The sequence below is a fragment of the Anomalospiza imberbis genome, chromosome 17, assembly GCF_031753505.1.
Source record: "Anomalospiza imberbis isolate Cuckoo-Finch-1a 21T00152 chromosome 17, ASM3175350v1, whole genome shotgun sequence".
In the NCBI taxonomy this organism is placed as follows: Eukaryota; Metazoa; Chordata; class Aves; order Passeriformes; family Viduidae; genus Anomalospiza; species Anomalospiza imberbis.
In genome coordinates this window covers 6,686,826-6,700,393 of record NC_089697.1, presented here as the reverse complement: position 1 = coordinate 6,700,393, position 13,568 = coordinate 6,686,826, and the positions used below count along the sequence as shown (strand labels likewise).

Below are 13,568 nucleotides of genomic sequence, written 5' to 3'. Positions count from 1 at the left end.
CCGGGGGACACCCGTTCTTGCTGGAGGGAGATTCCAGCATCTCTGCCACACTCCAGATCTTGGGTTTCTGGGGCTGCTTGTCCTGCCCAGGGCCTGTCCTCACCTCGGGGCTGCCCCCGCACCCATCCTGCACGGGGCTGGAACTGGGAATGGGGACGGCACCCGATGGGACCCCCTCGCCCTCGCTGTCCTCGCCATCTGAGGTGCTGTGTGTGGCCCAGTTCGCCTTTTTCTCCTTCTTGAGGCGCCGGCGGGCATTGGCGAACCAGGTGGAGACCTGGGTGAGGCTCATCCGGCTGACCACAGCCAGCATCACCTTCTCCCCCTTGCTGGGATAGGGGTTCCTGGGGTGTCGTGCCAGCCAAGCCTTCAGTGCCCCGGTGCTCTCTCTCGTCGCCGTCGCCTTCACCCGCCCCGGCTCTGTGGGCAGCCCCAGCGGCACCTCATAGGGTGCTGAGACCTGGAGGGGCAGAGGGGTGTCAGGGTGGGACAGGGGGGCATGACGGCCAGAGGAGAGGGGCTGTGGGGTGTCAGGGCTCGGCCCTTTTTGTGTGGGAGAGGGCAGAGCTGTATCCTGCCCGTTGCATCCTCTCTCATGCGCACCCAGAGTGCCAAGTGCAGGAGGGTATGTGTGTGCAGGCAGGAGAATGCCGGGGAGGGGCAGGGGCCTCGGGACAGCAGGTCCCCAGCCCCGATTCCAACCACCCCACACAGTCCCATCCTGCTCCCGGGAAAGCCCCGCATCCCGTTCCTCCCCCGGAGCTGCAGCGCGGCACTTACCAGGGGCGTCACGAGGCTGAGAGGGGGTGGCAGGAGGCTGTACCCGGCCAAAACGGGACAGGGGCAGGAGTAGGGGCAGGGGCTGGGCAGTAGGGCTTGGGGTGGCCCACGCAGGGTACCCCAAGGGCCTCTGCAGCCCCCCAGCTCTTGTCCTGGGCTCCTCTCTCCCCGAGGTGCTGCCATACTGCAGGAGAGGAGCCGGGGAGTTGCTCCTGGGTCTTTTATAGCTGCTGGGGTCCGCAGTGACTGACAGCTGATTAGGGGGTATTAGCACCCACGAGAGCAGCAGCAGGATCTGGGGCACCTGATACCCCCCCCCTTCCCCAGCTACTGTTGGGCAGGGACTTGCAGGGACCGTCCTTGCCTGCCTGCCACCAGCCAGAGCCCTGGTCCCTCCCAGCCCCCCAGCTCAGCACAACCTACACAGCTCCCAGGGATGGGGTACAGTGGCACCCCAGAGCTGGCACATGGGGCCCACTGTGAGCGCCATGGACACCCACAGCCACAAGCACACAGCCCAGCTGGGGCTAGACTGCAGTGCTGTGTCCCATCCCTGCCCCCAGCCCTGACTTGGGGCTGTGGGTGGCGGAGCCTCCTGTGCTGTGGAAGGGTGGGTTGGAGGGCCAGGGGCTGGTGGAAGAACTATAGCCTGGTGGGAGGACAGCAACCTGTGCTCCCCCATCCTGCTCATCCTCTGGCTTGGCCAGGTCCTCACCCAAGCCCCAGCACTGCCATGCCTGCCACTGGATTGCCAGGAGCAGAGTGACGAAGGGGAAGGGTCCTGCAGCCCTATGGACAGTGGGGACCCCTGCAAGGCACTGGGGGGTTCCTGTGGTTGGCACAGCAGGGGTGGTGGGTGGGCAGGGCACTGGTGGGCAGCTGTGTGAGGGGCCCCGAGAGCCTGCGACCCCCTGAGCCACCTGCTCCTGCCACCACGCCTCCCCGCTAAGACTGGGATTATCCCACAGGTTGTATCCGTCATTAAATACCGACTAATAACGCTCTCAGGATATTAAATATGTAACAAACCCGCTTAGCGCTGGCCAGGACAGGAAGGCGAAGGTCACCGGTGCTAATGAGCCCGGCCACATCCCTGGATCCCTGTAGGCCCTGGTGACAGCAGAAGGTCCCAGGGCTGAGGTGCCAGCACCCAGAGGTCCTATGCCCCTGTACTACCCCACGGCCAGAGCCTGAGCAGCACCTGGAGCTCCCAACTTACAGCAGCCAGAGCTCTGGTCCCATCCATCCCACAGCAGGCTGATGGTGTGCTCTGGGCAGCCACAAGTGTGGAAGCCTCAAGCCAGCCAGGACACTGGTGCTGCTGGTTGGGACCAGCCCTGGCCATGGCCCCACAGTGGCCCCATAACCTTGTCCCCACGGGACTCGTCCAGCCCTAATCAGCACCGTGGATCTGCTTGATTAGATAATGGGGCTGTAATCTAGGAAAGCGCCTGCGGATTGCGCGCAGCACCCTGACCCTGCACAGCACAGCTGGAGAGGGAGGGCCACGGCCAGCCGCCGGCACAGCAGGCGCACACAGCTGGACCCGACCGAGCCGCAGCCCGGCAGGCACAGCCTACCGCACTACCAGCACTACCGCGCACAGGCAAGGCTGGTGTGAAGGCAGCGGGACAGAGCTACGGCCAGGACAGAGCCACATCAGCCGCAGCCACCTCAGGGGAGGTGTGGGGCCACCCACAGCTCACTGCCCTGCTGGTCAGGGTGGGCCGTCCCACAGCATCCCGGTGCCACCGCAGTACCCTGCACGAGAGCAGGCAGAGCCCAGCAGAGATCACCCTGTCCCCGCGGGGATCAGGCTTCACAGAGGCTCTCACCGAGCCAGGGTGGTTCCCGGCCCTTTTCCCCTCTGTGGATAATCAGTTTAATGCAGGAGCAGAGAACTAAAACTCTGCGATTAGCTGTTATAATCGCATGTAAATAGGCCCAGACAAGCCGCTCAGGAGGGCGGTGTGTGGCTCGGGACAGAGTTACACGGGATTTAGGCTGTTTACCACTCGATTAATTTCATGACTCCAGCCCCAAGCCCACTGCTGTCCCAGCTGCCTGGCTCGCTTCTCAGGAGTCAAGGTCACTCGGGCAGGAGGCAGCTGATAGCCCAGGGCATCTGCCAGCAGCCACTGGCCCAGCACAGTGCTGGGCTGTCACGCTCCTGTCCCCTGGACCCCCAGACAGGCACACACACGGGTCTCCATCCCTTTTTATTCATAAGCATAGTCAAAGCTTGAGAATGTCACAGCTGAACCCCTCCAACAACCACCAGCATGAGAGTCCATTCCACTTCAGAAGAAAAATAGAACATCTTCTGCCTCCTTCTCCTTGGGTTCCTCCAGTCCAGAGCCCTGCTGCTGCCTGCCCGCAGGCTGGAGATACCACAGGAGGGCCGGCTGCTGGCACACTAGGACCACTGGCCCCATGGCTGCGGGGAGCAGTGGCTGTAGTGGCACACACCTCATCTCTGACACTGCACCACACAGTTGTGCCCAGCCCTACGGCTTCCCCAGGATCCTCATGTGCTGGGCAGACGCTGATCCATGGCTGCCCATGCAGACCGTTGAGGAAAAGGAATTTCAGACCACCAAGTGCAACAGGCAAAGAGACCGTCCACACAAGGGCTGCCCCTGTGGCTGCTGAGCAGTCTCTGAGGGGAGGTGCAGGACCCCCATGGCACAGGGCCGAGTGGCAGCGTGTCGCCGGTTGTGTCTGTGCCACCACGGTTCAGGTGCGTCCCTCGCAGCCCCAGCACAATAAGGCAACTGCTGGCTGGGGCGGCTGCTGCCAGTGTGGCCGCCTGCCCAGCACAGTGCAGTCCCGGCCCGGTGCTAGTCCGACAGCGTGATGACATCGTAGTGGATGCCCGGCTGCAGCTGCTGGATCTGCTCGGCTGCTGCCTCGGCGGTGAAGACGCCCTGTGCCTGGGCCATCGCCGCATCCGCCACTGCTGCAGGGGAGGGGGGTCAGCGCTGCCAACCGAGCGCAGGAGAGCCACTGCCTACTCAGGGCTCCCCTCCATGTTCCTCACCCGTCCCCAGCAAAGGGACACAAGGTCACCCTGCCCATGTGGGGCTCCAGCAGCGAGCTCTGCTTAACCCTGTTCCACAACTGATAGGCAGGGACCAGCAAATATCTGCCCTTGGACACCATGGCTGGCAGCAAAACAGTGATCGAGCCTGATCTTCCCAGCCCTCCCACTAAGGACTGCTGTACAACTTGCTGCCAACCCCAACAACAGGACTGGCACCCCCAAACCGAGGAAGACTGGCCCTTCTGGCACAGGGCCGTGCTACTACCTGAGACAGCCGAGTGTGCTGCTGCTTCCAGCTGTGCCTGGGTGACGAGCTGCTGCTCTGGTGACACGGGCATGTACTGGATCTACAGGGGAAAACAGGGAATGCCTGAGGGGAGGGTTCCTCCTGGAGCTGCTCCAGCCATGGCTGCTGCACTCAGGCACCAGCCCGTGAGCTCCCTCTATTTCACATATCCCTCTCCAACTGCAGGCTCAGACCCACCCTCCAGCTCCTGCCACCATGCCTGGCTGCTTACCTGCGACTCCGGGAGGAACTGGCCACCCTGCTCATACTGGATGTGGGTGATCTGACCATCCTGTACCTGGGGACAAACAGTGAGGCTGTGGTAGTGTCTGTGGGTGTCCAGGCCTCCAACAATGCTGTGACCCAGAGTAAGCAAGAGGGAGCAGGAGGGGGCCCAGCCTCACACATGACACCCCATGAGCCCCGCCCACCATGTGATGGGAGCAGATAGTCCAAAGCTCACCTGGATGTGATGTCCCTCTGGGACAACAACATACTCTTGGGGAAGCAAGTGCGGGACACCTTCCTGGGCAATAATGTACTGAACCTGCAAGCATGGGAATTCAGACTCAGAAAAAGGTCACCACTCCCCACTCCCATCACAACAGCTGGACCTGGTCTGTCTCCTGTGTCTGTTTCTACCACCCCAGTGCCTTCAGCTCTCCATATGGAGCCCTGCTCTCCCCCACTGCTGCCAGCTCTTCCCACTGGGCAGTCTCCCATCCGTGGGCCATGTCCCCTCACCTGGTTGTCAGCAGTCACTAAGTGCTGTACTGTCTGTCCGTCAGCAGTCGTGATCTCCTGGATGTAGGCTGCCTCCTCCTGCAACGTCAGCAAGTCCCAGTGTGGTTAGGGGACAGGGCCTGACCACAGTCCCCCAGGAGGCCCCCACTGCGAGGAGTGGCCACACAGGACATGAGCTGAGGCCAAGGGACCCAACTCACCTGGCTGGTGACACTCTGCTCCTGTGCAACAAGAATGTGCTCCTGCCCCAGAGCCTGCTGCAGCCCCTCGGGAGCCAGCACAGCCTGGCCAGCCTGCAGAGCTGCTGCAACATGGAGAGGGGTGGTGGGGATGCTGCTGAGGACACTGCCAGGGCTACCAATGGCCTCGCTCCCCAGTGGCCACTGCCTAACACCTGCCCCAGTGAAAATCATGAGGAAATCTCTGGGCTCTGCCCACACAAAGTCAGAGCTAAACAGCTAGGGGCAGAACACACCCTCCACATCAGAACCTCAACTCTGCTTCCAGTGTGAGCTGCTCCCACATGTACTGATCTACCAGGACCTGCCTGGAGGGAACACAGGCCCCCTCATTCTGCACAGCTGCCTGTGCCCAGCCCCTTGGTCTCTGTCTCCATCAGCAATCCCAACTCCAGGAGAGTCCTCCTGGCCCTTCAGCCCCAGCTGACCCACAAGCTGGGTGAATCCTGCATGGGGCTCCGGATGTAGGACACCCACAGGTCAGCCCTGGTCCCGGGGACATGTCTTACTGTGCAGGGTGGCCAGGGTGTCCTCGTTGCTGTTCAGGATGATGGTCTGCTGGGCAGCAGCTGGCCCTGGCCTTTTGCCCTCTGAGCTGTGCAAACGCTGTGTGTGGAACTTGAGGTGCCCATTACGATTGAACCTATGGAGAGGCAGAGTGAGGTGGAGTGTGCCACAGGCAGCACAAGATCCTGTGCTCTCTGCAGGACATGGGCCCCAAAGCACATCCTACAACAAATGGCCTGTCCCCTCTCCCAGCATGTTCCCATCAGTGCCCAGGGACTGAACCCTCCTATGCAGAGGTTCCTTGGAGACAAAGTTGGGTCTACCTGCAGCGAAACCATTCCCAAGGGCACTGTCCCCTCTAATGGGCTGATCCTGGGGAAGATTTGGGGCAGATGGCTCTGCCAAGATTCTATCTCCTCTTGAACCTTGTAGAGCTCTATGGGATCCCACAAAGCAGGATCAGCTCAGCTCCTCCACTCACCTCTGCCCACAGACTTGGCAGGCGAAGGGCTTCTCATTGGTGTGGGTCAGCATGTGCCTGCGAAGGTCCTTCTTGTTCTTGGAGGCAAAGCTGCAGTGGGGGCACTTGTGTGGCCGGAGGCTGGCATGTTGAACCATGTGAATCTGGGGCAGAAGGACAAGTGCTAGGTCAGAAACCCCCATTTCTCCAAACCCCTTGTTCCCAGGGCTGCTCTGCAGCAGGAAACTTACCCGGACCTCTGGCCAGAGTGTGGCAGTGAAGGGACAGTCGGGACACTTGAAAGTGCTGGGCCCAATGTGGGCTCTCTTGTGACTCTCCATCTCCGCTCTCCCTGTGAACATGGCTGTGCAAATCTTGCATGAAAACTTTTTGGCCGTGGAAATCTTGCACGAGAGCTTCTTGGCTGTGGAAACCTTGCATGTGAGCTTCTTGGCCATGCCTTGGAGCGCAGGCCACTTGATCTTTGGGGATGACAGTTCCTGCCCCTCGGATGCTGGGGATAAAGACGAGTCCTTCTGGAACAGACTGGTGACACACTGCACCACGGGCCACTTGATGCCGGCGGGCTCTGCCTCTTGGCCCTCCGCAGGTGAGGAAAAGGCAGCATCCCCGCTGAGGGGCTGCGAGAGAAACACCAGTCACATCTGCTCCCACTGCTGCTCAGGATGGGGAGAAGGCTCAGATCCTTACCTCCACGGTCTGGAACTGGCTCCCTGCGACACCGGATGACATGATGTAGTGATTGCTATGGTCCTTCAGTGCCTCCTCTGTCATCACAGCTCCGCTCACCACAACTGTGTGGGAGGTCTCCACAGGACTCTCCTCCTCACTGCTGGAGAGCACCAGGTCAGGGATAATCTGCCCCCTCCTCCTCCTCCCCTTGCCACTAAAGCTTCCCAACTGGAGGACAGAAGTGTCTCCCCCTCCCCACTCTTCCCGTATAGCTGACCTGTACAGCGTGGCAGGAGCCTGGATCTCCTCACTGATGGGTGCAATGATGCTGTACTCTGCTGTTCCACTGAAGGGGATGGTGATCTGCTGCAGCTCCGAGCCACTCAGGCTTGCTTCCCCATAAGCCTCCTGCACAAGTGTCTGCCCAGGCTCTGCCATGTGCAGCATCACCAATTTCTGCTGCTGCTCTTTAGAGTCCACCTTTGCCTCTTCCTCCTCCTGTGCCTGCAGCTCACAGGGGCCTGGTGTTTCTCCTGGATCATCTGGCTTCACCACTGCCACCTGTACAATACAGCAACTCAGCCAAGGGGGCAAGGCTCTGCAAGACACCCCTGCAGCAGAACAGGGCTGGGAAGCCTCCTTGTGCCAGCCCCCAGCAGGCCTGGCTTCCCTTGACTTTGCCTACCTGCAGCGAGCTGGTGGCCAGCTCCCGCTGGGTGCTCATGTTCAGCAGGAGATCCAGGGCCGTTTGTGTGGCCAGCTCTGCTGATCCAGCCACATCTAGGGGGTCAGACAGGAAGGGTCAGGCAGGAGCTCACCTACCTCCTTCCTCATCCCACCCCCTTCTGGAGTGCTCACTTACCTTGTTCATAGATGATGGTGGCCCCTTCCAGGGAACCCTGTGAGAGAACAGAGGGCTCTGCACCTGCAACAGCCTGGACCGTATGGCAAGTGATGGGGCCAAGAGGTGCCTGCATGAAAGAGAGTGCTGATAGCACAGTGGGCAGCGAGCACCAGGAGGAGCTGGGACTAGGCGTGGCACTCACCGGTGGGCTGGCCTCTGGCTCAGCTGGTGCCTGCACCTGGCTGTGCTGCTGCTTCAGCTCCTCGATCTGCTGCAGGGTGAAGAAGGGGCGGCGGCGGCAGGGCGGCTCCTCAGGGTGCCTCTGTGCCCACTCCTCGAAGGAGTCGGCGTGGCGGCATTGCACGTGCAGGCGCAGGTTCTTCTTGTGCTTGGTGGTGAAGTGGCAGAACTCGCAAGCAAATGGCTTCCCTCCTGCAGGGCCCGGGAGGGGGAGTCAGGCAGGAGGTCCCCAGGGGATGGGAGGGAGAGCAGGCAGACTCTGACTGTCTCTGGGAGAAGCGGGGGTGCAGGGTATTGGTCAAACAGGTTCTCTCACCTGTGTGCTTGACTGCCATGTGCGAGACCAGGAAGTCCTCCCGGAAGGTGGAATACTTGCAGACGCTGCACTTGTAGGGCTTGTCGTTCATGTGTGACAGCTGGTGGTTCAGTAGGACCTTCTTGTCCTCGCAGACATAGTCACAGAACTCGCACTTGAACCTGCCAGGACAAAGCCACCTGTCACACCTGCTGAGGGGGAGCAGGACACAGGCTCTGCCCAGGCACACCGGGCTCCTACCTGCGGTTGGCAATGGCCTGGATGTGCGTCAGCAGGTGCATCTTGAAGGTGTAACGCTTCTTAAAGGACTTCCCGCACTGGTGAAACAAAGTGAAGCAGCACTCACCCCCTGCCCTTCCTCACCCACTGCCAGCCCCTCCCCAGGCTGTCCCCCCCTCACCTTGTCACACATGTGTGGTTTCTCTGTACTGTGTGTCTTCATGTGCTGCGTAAGCCTCTTCTGCATGGGGTAGACACGGTTGCAGACAGGGCATGGGAAGGAGTTCAGCTTTGGTGGCTGGATGGAAAGCAATAAAGATGAGACTACCTGGATGAGCTCACCAGTCTCTTTACCCACTCCCCACTGGAGGACCTGGGTTGCCTTTCCTCAAGAGATCCAGAAAGAATGCCCCCAACGAGGCACTGAGATTTTGTGAAGACCCAGATGTGCCTCTTCCCATACAAGAATGCTGAGATTCAAGTCAACAGAGTATTCAAACTCACCGGATCAGCTCTCTTCTTCCTGAAAAAGAAGTAAGAAAAGCCCCTTGTGTCAGCCGCACCCCAAGCTCAAGCTTCCTTAAACCCAGAGACCAAAACTCTCAATTTTGTAAAGGATCAGGGGATGGGGCGGCCATGGCCACCCTCCCAGGACAGGAAGAACAGCGTCAGTGCTGCTCAGTCCCCAGGACTGTGCTGCCCTCACCTGTCCCGGCTGTGCACTGTAGAGTGCCGAATGACATCCTTCTTGTACACGCTGGTGTAATTGCACTCCTCACACTTGTAGGGCTTGCTGCCCACGTGGTTGAACATGTGCTCCTGTAAGAGGCAGACCAGGGCCATGAGACCTGGGGCTGCCAGGCAGCCAGGGTTTGAGGCAGGGCAGATGAAGCTCACCTTGAGGGAGGACCAGCGCCGGGAGCGGTAGCTGCACTGAAGACACTTGAAGAGCTGCGGGTCATTGGCCTCGTGTGAGTTGACGTGGAAGCGCAGGTCATCGTGTGTGAGGAACCGTGAGCCACAGATCCGACACAGGTAGGGCCGCATCAGGGGCTTGGGGGACTTGTAGTAGTACCTGCAGAAACAGGAGCAGGGCTCAGAGCTCCAGTGGCAAACGGGCTGGACCAGCCCTGGGCACAGGCCAGAGGGCCCAGCACACCCCTCACCTGCGCCCCATGTACTTGCGGTATTTCTTGCCCAGGAAACGGCGGGAAGGCCGCCCGCGCCGCCGGGGGATGACGTCTGCATCCTCAGCTCCTGTGTTGGAGGAAGGGTCCTTGTTCTCGGAGTCGGACTGGCTGATACTGGGCTCTGCCAGGTTCTCGCCAGTCCCGTTCTCCAGGCCGGAGGAGCTGGCTGCTTCAGAGTTCTGCAGCTCCTGGCTTGGTGTGCTTTGGGATGTCACCAAGGGCTCCACCTCCCTTCCTGCTCCACAGAACACAGCACAGCTCCATCACATTCTCGCTTCGGCTCCAGGAGCTTGTGCACCACACCCTGCTTCACCCCTGAACAGGGCGGCTGCCTCCCAGCTCCCTCACCTTCTGGCATGTCCCGAGACACATTCTCCAGACGAAGCAGCTTGCGGGGTCTCCCTGGGCGTCGACGTGGCCTCTCCTCGCTGGATGTGGCGACAGTGCAGCCATACTTGGGCAGTCGCCCCCGGGGCTCGTCCTCAGCTGGGTTGTAATCACTGTCCTCTGCAGGCAAGTGCCCCAAAACATCAGAAAAGATGATGGGAAAAGACTAAGCTACCTAAGACGTGGGGAGGGCGAGTCCTACCTTCAGGATCATCAATAGCCCCAGCATCCATAATATCATCATCTTCGTCTTCTTGGGCCTCCTCATCCTCAGTCTTTGGAGCAGCTCCCACCTTTCGTGGTCGTCCTTTCTTCAGAGGCAGAGCTGAACCCACTGCCACAGAGAAGAGGACAAAAGCTCTTTACCAGACTGTGCCAGAACAGGCCCTTATGCTGCAGCTCCTCTCTTGTTTCTTCCCAGGAGAGAGCAGAGCCTGTCTGCAGTGAGATGAATTTCCCTGAGCCCTTGGCACACACCTGGCTGGAAGTGACGCTCTTTCATGTGGTTAATCAGTGTTTTCTTGGAGACACTCTTGTACTGACACATCTTGCACTTGAACTGCTGCACCACCACCACTTCCATCATCTCTTCCAGGGTCTCCAAGTCTGGCTGGTCCAGCTCCTCCCCACCATCTGCCTCTTGGGCTCGGTCTGGCTGTGCAGGCAGCTCCAGCACTTCAAACTGCCTGGAAGGCTCTGAAGGGCCGGGCTGGTCAAGGCACGTGGAGGTAGGTCCATCACCAACAGCCTCTATCGCCAAGCTATTGGCTAGAGCAGAAGTGGCCACCTGGGACACCATGGGGGCACCTGAAACACCAAAACCCACTCAGCCAAGGAGTAGACCCTCACCTGCATCCAAGGCTGCACCCGCACAAGGGGCACAGGGCGGAACAAAAGCTCAGGAACAGGCTCCCAACAGGACTGCGGTACAAGCACCATGGCTGATACAGCTGGGACATCCACTCCAGGCCGTGCTCCAGTGGCACAAGGCTCAGAGGCAGAGATGGCCACCATGGACAGCCCAGGGAGCTCCCTCACCATCATCAGGTCCTTGCAGAATGAGGTACTGCGTGGTCTCTGCCCTTCCATCCTCTGCGCTGGTCACGGCGATGCAGCCTGGCAGGGAGAGGAGAGCAGAGTGGTGTCTGCTGGATCCAGGGGCTGGAGACTCACTGGGGCTCCCTGGGGCTCTCCCAGCTCAGACAGAAGCTGGAAGGTGGGAGGAGGGTCTAGCTCTGGGGTGAAACCTGCCCTGGGCTGAAGGAGCAGCTGGACAGAAGGAGCTCCTCACCAAACCCTTGAGTCACTGCAGCAAGGCAGGAAGCGAAAACCCTGCTGACCGACCAGTTGGACTCAATGATCTTAGAGGTTTTTTCCAGCCTTAATGATTCCCTGTCCATACTTCCCCCACTTCCTGAGGTCTGGTGTGGTGGCTCCCTCCCCAGCCCACCAAGCCATCTCCACATGGGAGCACACACTCACTCTGGATGATGTCAGGCCCGATCGTGGACTCGATGATTTTGTCAATGGCAGAACCCAGGTCTGAGGAAGTGGATGCAGTGGAGTCTGACACAACTATGGCTCCATCGGTGACAACACTGGAGTGGACCAGGACCTGTGGGGACTCTGACACCATGATGGACTGGCTCACAGTGGACACACTGGAGACCAAGGTGGATTGGGCAATAGAGGAGGAGTCTGGCAGATAAATCCTTGGAATGGCATCTGTGCTGGAACTGCTCTCTGAGACCTCTTCCTGGCAGATAAAAAGAGTCCAGAAGAGCTCAGGTGAGAGACCTTTGCCAGCCCAAGCCCTTGGGGCTGCCAGCTTATGCAAATGACCCGGTGTATCAGTGCAAAACTTCCAGGAAAGACATCAAAGCAAATCCTTTGGTACCGACAAAAACCTGGATGTGCAGGGCTGCTCTTGCTACCAAGGGGAGTTCTGCTCCTCAGACTGACAAGAGGTATAACAGTGCCTGCCAAGGCTGCAAAGCTCAGTCTGTCAGAAATGTCTACAGAAACCCCTAGGAACCAGAACCGCGGCTACCCTCCCTGCCACCCCATCCTTCCCACCAGCACCTACCAAGGAGACCCCGCTGCTGTCCGAGCTCTGCCCCACGCAGGAGTCATCGGCCCGGGAGAGGAGCCCGGGCCCCGCGGCCGCGTCGCTGCTGTCCGCCGACACGGCCACCGAGCTCCCGACGCCCAGCCCGCTCTCGGTGGGCTCCTCCCGCGCCGCCTGCGAGCTCGCGTCGCTGCTGCTCTCCACCGCATTTTCCTCCATGCCCGTCCTGCCGGGGCCCGCTACGCTCGACCTGCAGGAGGACCGCAGCCGTCAGGGCCGCCGTCCGCGTCCCGCCGTCCCCGTCCACCGCGGGGGTCCGGGCTGGGCGGGCCCGCGGCCCCGCAGCCGCCGCGGGCCCATTCCCCGCGGTCCGAGCACCCTCACGGGGGTCCCGGCGCCGCCTGGCGCCCCCGGTCCCGTCATGCCCCGCGGCCCCACCCGGCGTTTGGCCGCCATCTTGCCGCGGGGTCCCCCCCGCCGCCTCCGCGCGCGCGCACACGGCGGGGCGGCCCCGGTGCCGCCGGGGCGGGGGAGACGCCGCCACGCCGGGGCGAGGGCGTCCCGCCGCGGCCACCCGCCCGCCAACCCGCGCCCTCACCCGGTCCGCTTCGGCCCCGCCGCGCCCCCGCCGGAGCCGGCACCACGGCGGCCGCCATGCCCCCCCGCCCTCTTGCCGCGCAGCGATATGGCGGCGCTGGCCCCGCGCCGGGACTACTTACCGCCGCCCAGACCCTGCCCTGCCTGCAGCGCTCGCCGCGGCGGAGATGCACTCCGCGCCGCGGCCGCCGCCTGAGGCGCCTCCCGGGGCCGCCCGCCCCCCGCGGGAGGAGAGAGGCCTCGGTGCCCCGCCGGGGACTACTTTCCCCGCGGAAGGGTCGGCGGTGGTGGGGCCCTGCGTCATGGCGTCAGGAAGCGGCGCCCGGGCCCTGAGCGTCGGCGTCGCGCCGGGTTGCGCTGGTCACGTGACGGGAAGGCGGAAGTGGCGGCGGGCCTGGGCCGGGCGCGGGCGCTCGGTGCGGGCGCGCTGTTCTCTCCCCTCCGTCCGTTTCCCGCTCGACCCGGCCCAGCCCGGCCCGCTAGCGCCTTCCCCCTGCTGAGGTCCTTACCTTGGCTGAGCCGTGCAGCCCCGGCGCTCCAGCTCCCGTTCCATAACCCGCCGTGGGCGCTGACCGGCGTGCCTCGTGGGCTGGGGCCGCCCATCCCCGGAGTGATCCTGGCCGAGCCGCGGGACCTCCTTCCCTGCGAGGCCCGGGGCCTTGCCGCGTTCAGCCCGGGCGGCGGCCCAGCCTCAGGCTGCTGAGCACTTTCCCCCTCGGTCTCTGGCGGGGAACGGCACCTACTGTCCGTTTGTTCCTTGAGGCCAACCCTGCCTCTTTCGATGGCAGCTCTGCATCTGAACTGCAGCCACCTTGCGATGGGCTCTCGCTCACCACATTCTGCCCTCCGGGATGGTTTTCCCCCAGAGCAGATGGTGACGGGCACCCGGTTTGGCTGCACGGGCTGCCGGATCGGGCTGCACCCGCACAGGCAGTGCACAGGCTGGGGGGCTGCT

The 13,568-nt window shown here is 61.7% G+C and overlaps 2 protein-coding genes across 8 annotated transcripts in view; both read right to left on the bottom strand.

Moving 5' to 3' along the window:
* PLTP (phospholipid transfer protein) overlaps positions 1 to 8,086 on the bottom strand; it is a 29,746-nt gene extending 21,660 nt beyond the window's left edge. The window contains exon 1 of the mRNA XM_068207666.1: positions 8,075 to 8,086. The gene's annotated coding sequence lies outside the window, so the exon portion shown is untranslated. The remainder of the gene's footprint in view (positions 1 to 8,074) is intronic.
* ZNF335 (zinc finger protein 335) lies at positions 2,987 to 12,934 on the bottom strand. 7 transcript variants are annotated; one of them, XM_068207658.1, is made up of 28 exons: positions 12,736 to 12,934; positions 12,035 to 12,266; positions 11,431 to 11,704; positions 10,987 to 11,064; positions 10,426 to 10,755; positions 10,151 to 10,282; positions 9,910 to 10,068; positions 9,538 to 9,796; positions 9,269 to 9,446; positions 9,078 to 9,190; positions 8,876 to 8,894; positions 8,553 to 8,669; positions 8,393 to 8,469; positions 8,153 to 8,313; positions 7,799 to 8,028; positions 7,615 to 7,723; positions 7,438 to 7,532; positions 7,030 to 7,313; positions 6,771 to 6,909; positions 6,311 to 6,700; positions 6,081 to 6,223; positions 5,602 to 5,735; positions 5,054 to 5,157; positions 4,854 to 4,931; positions 4,573 to 4,656; positions 4,342 to 4,407; positions 4,089 to 4,170; positions 2,987 to 3,736 (listed from the first exon to the last, which is right to left on the bottom strand). In XM_068207658.1, the coding sequence occupies exons 1-28, from the start codon at positions 12,915 to 12,917 to the stop codon at positions 3,621 to 3,623; spliced, it is 4,365 nt and encodes a 1,454-aa protein (XP_068063759.1). In that variant the 5' UTR covers positions 12,918 to 12,934; the 3' UTR covers positions 2,987 to 3,620. The 7 variants fall into 7 exon arrangements, with proteins under 7 accessions (XP_068063759.1, XP_068063762.1, XP_068063756.1 ...); XM_068207661.1 differs by having other exon boundaries at positions 2,987 to 3,739; positions 11,431 to 11,563; XM_068207655.1 differs by having other exon boundaries at positions 2,987 to 3,739; positions 12,736 to 12,933.
* Between the last annotated feature and the right edge of the window lie 634 nt (positions 12,935 to 13,568).

Bases quoted from the DNA above. Each gene is read 5' to 3' on its own strand.
- ZNF335 (XM_068207655.1), bottom strand. From the start codon at position 12,917: ATGACGCAGGGCCCCACCACCGCCGACCCTTCCGCGGGGAAAGTAGTC. The intron at 8,470-8,552 runs GTGAGGGGGGGA...TTGTTTCACCAG, and splicing joins AACCACACATGTGTGACAAG to TGCGGGAAGTCCTTTAAGAA. The intron at 4,932-5,053 runs GTGAGTTGGGTC...CTGACGTTGCAG, and splicing joins AGCAGAGTGTCACCAGCCAG to GAGGAGGCAGCCTACATCCA.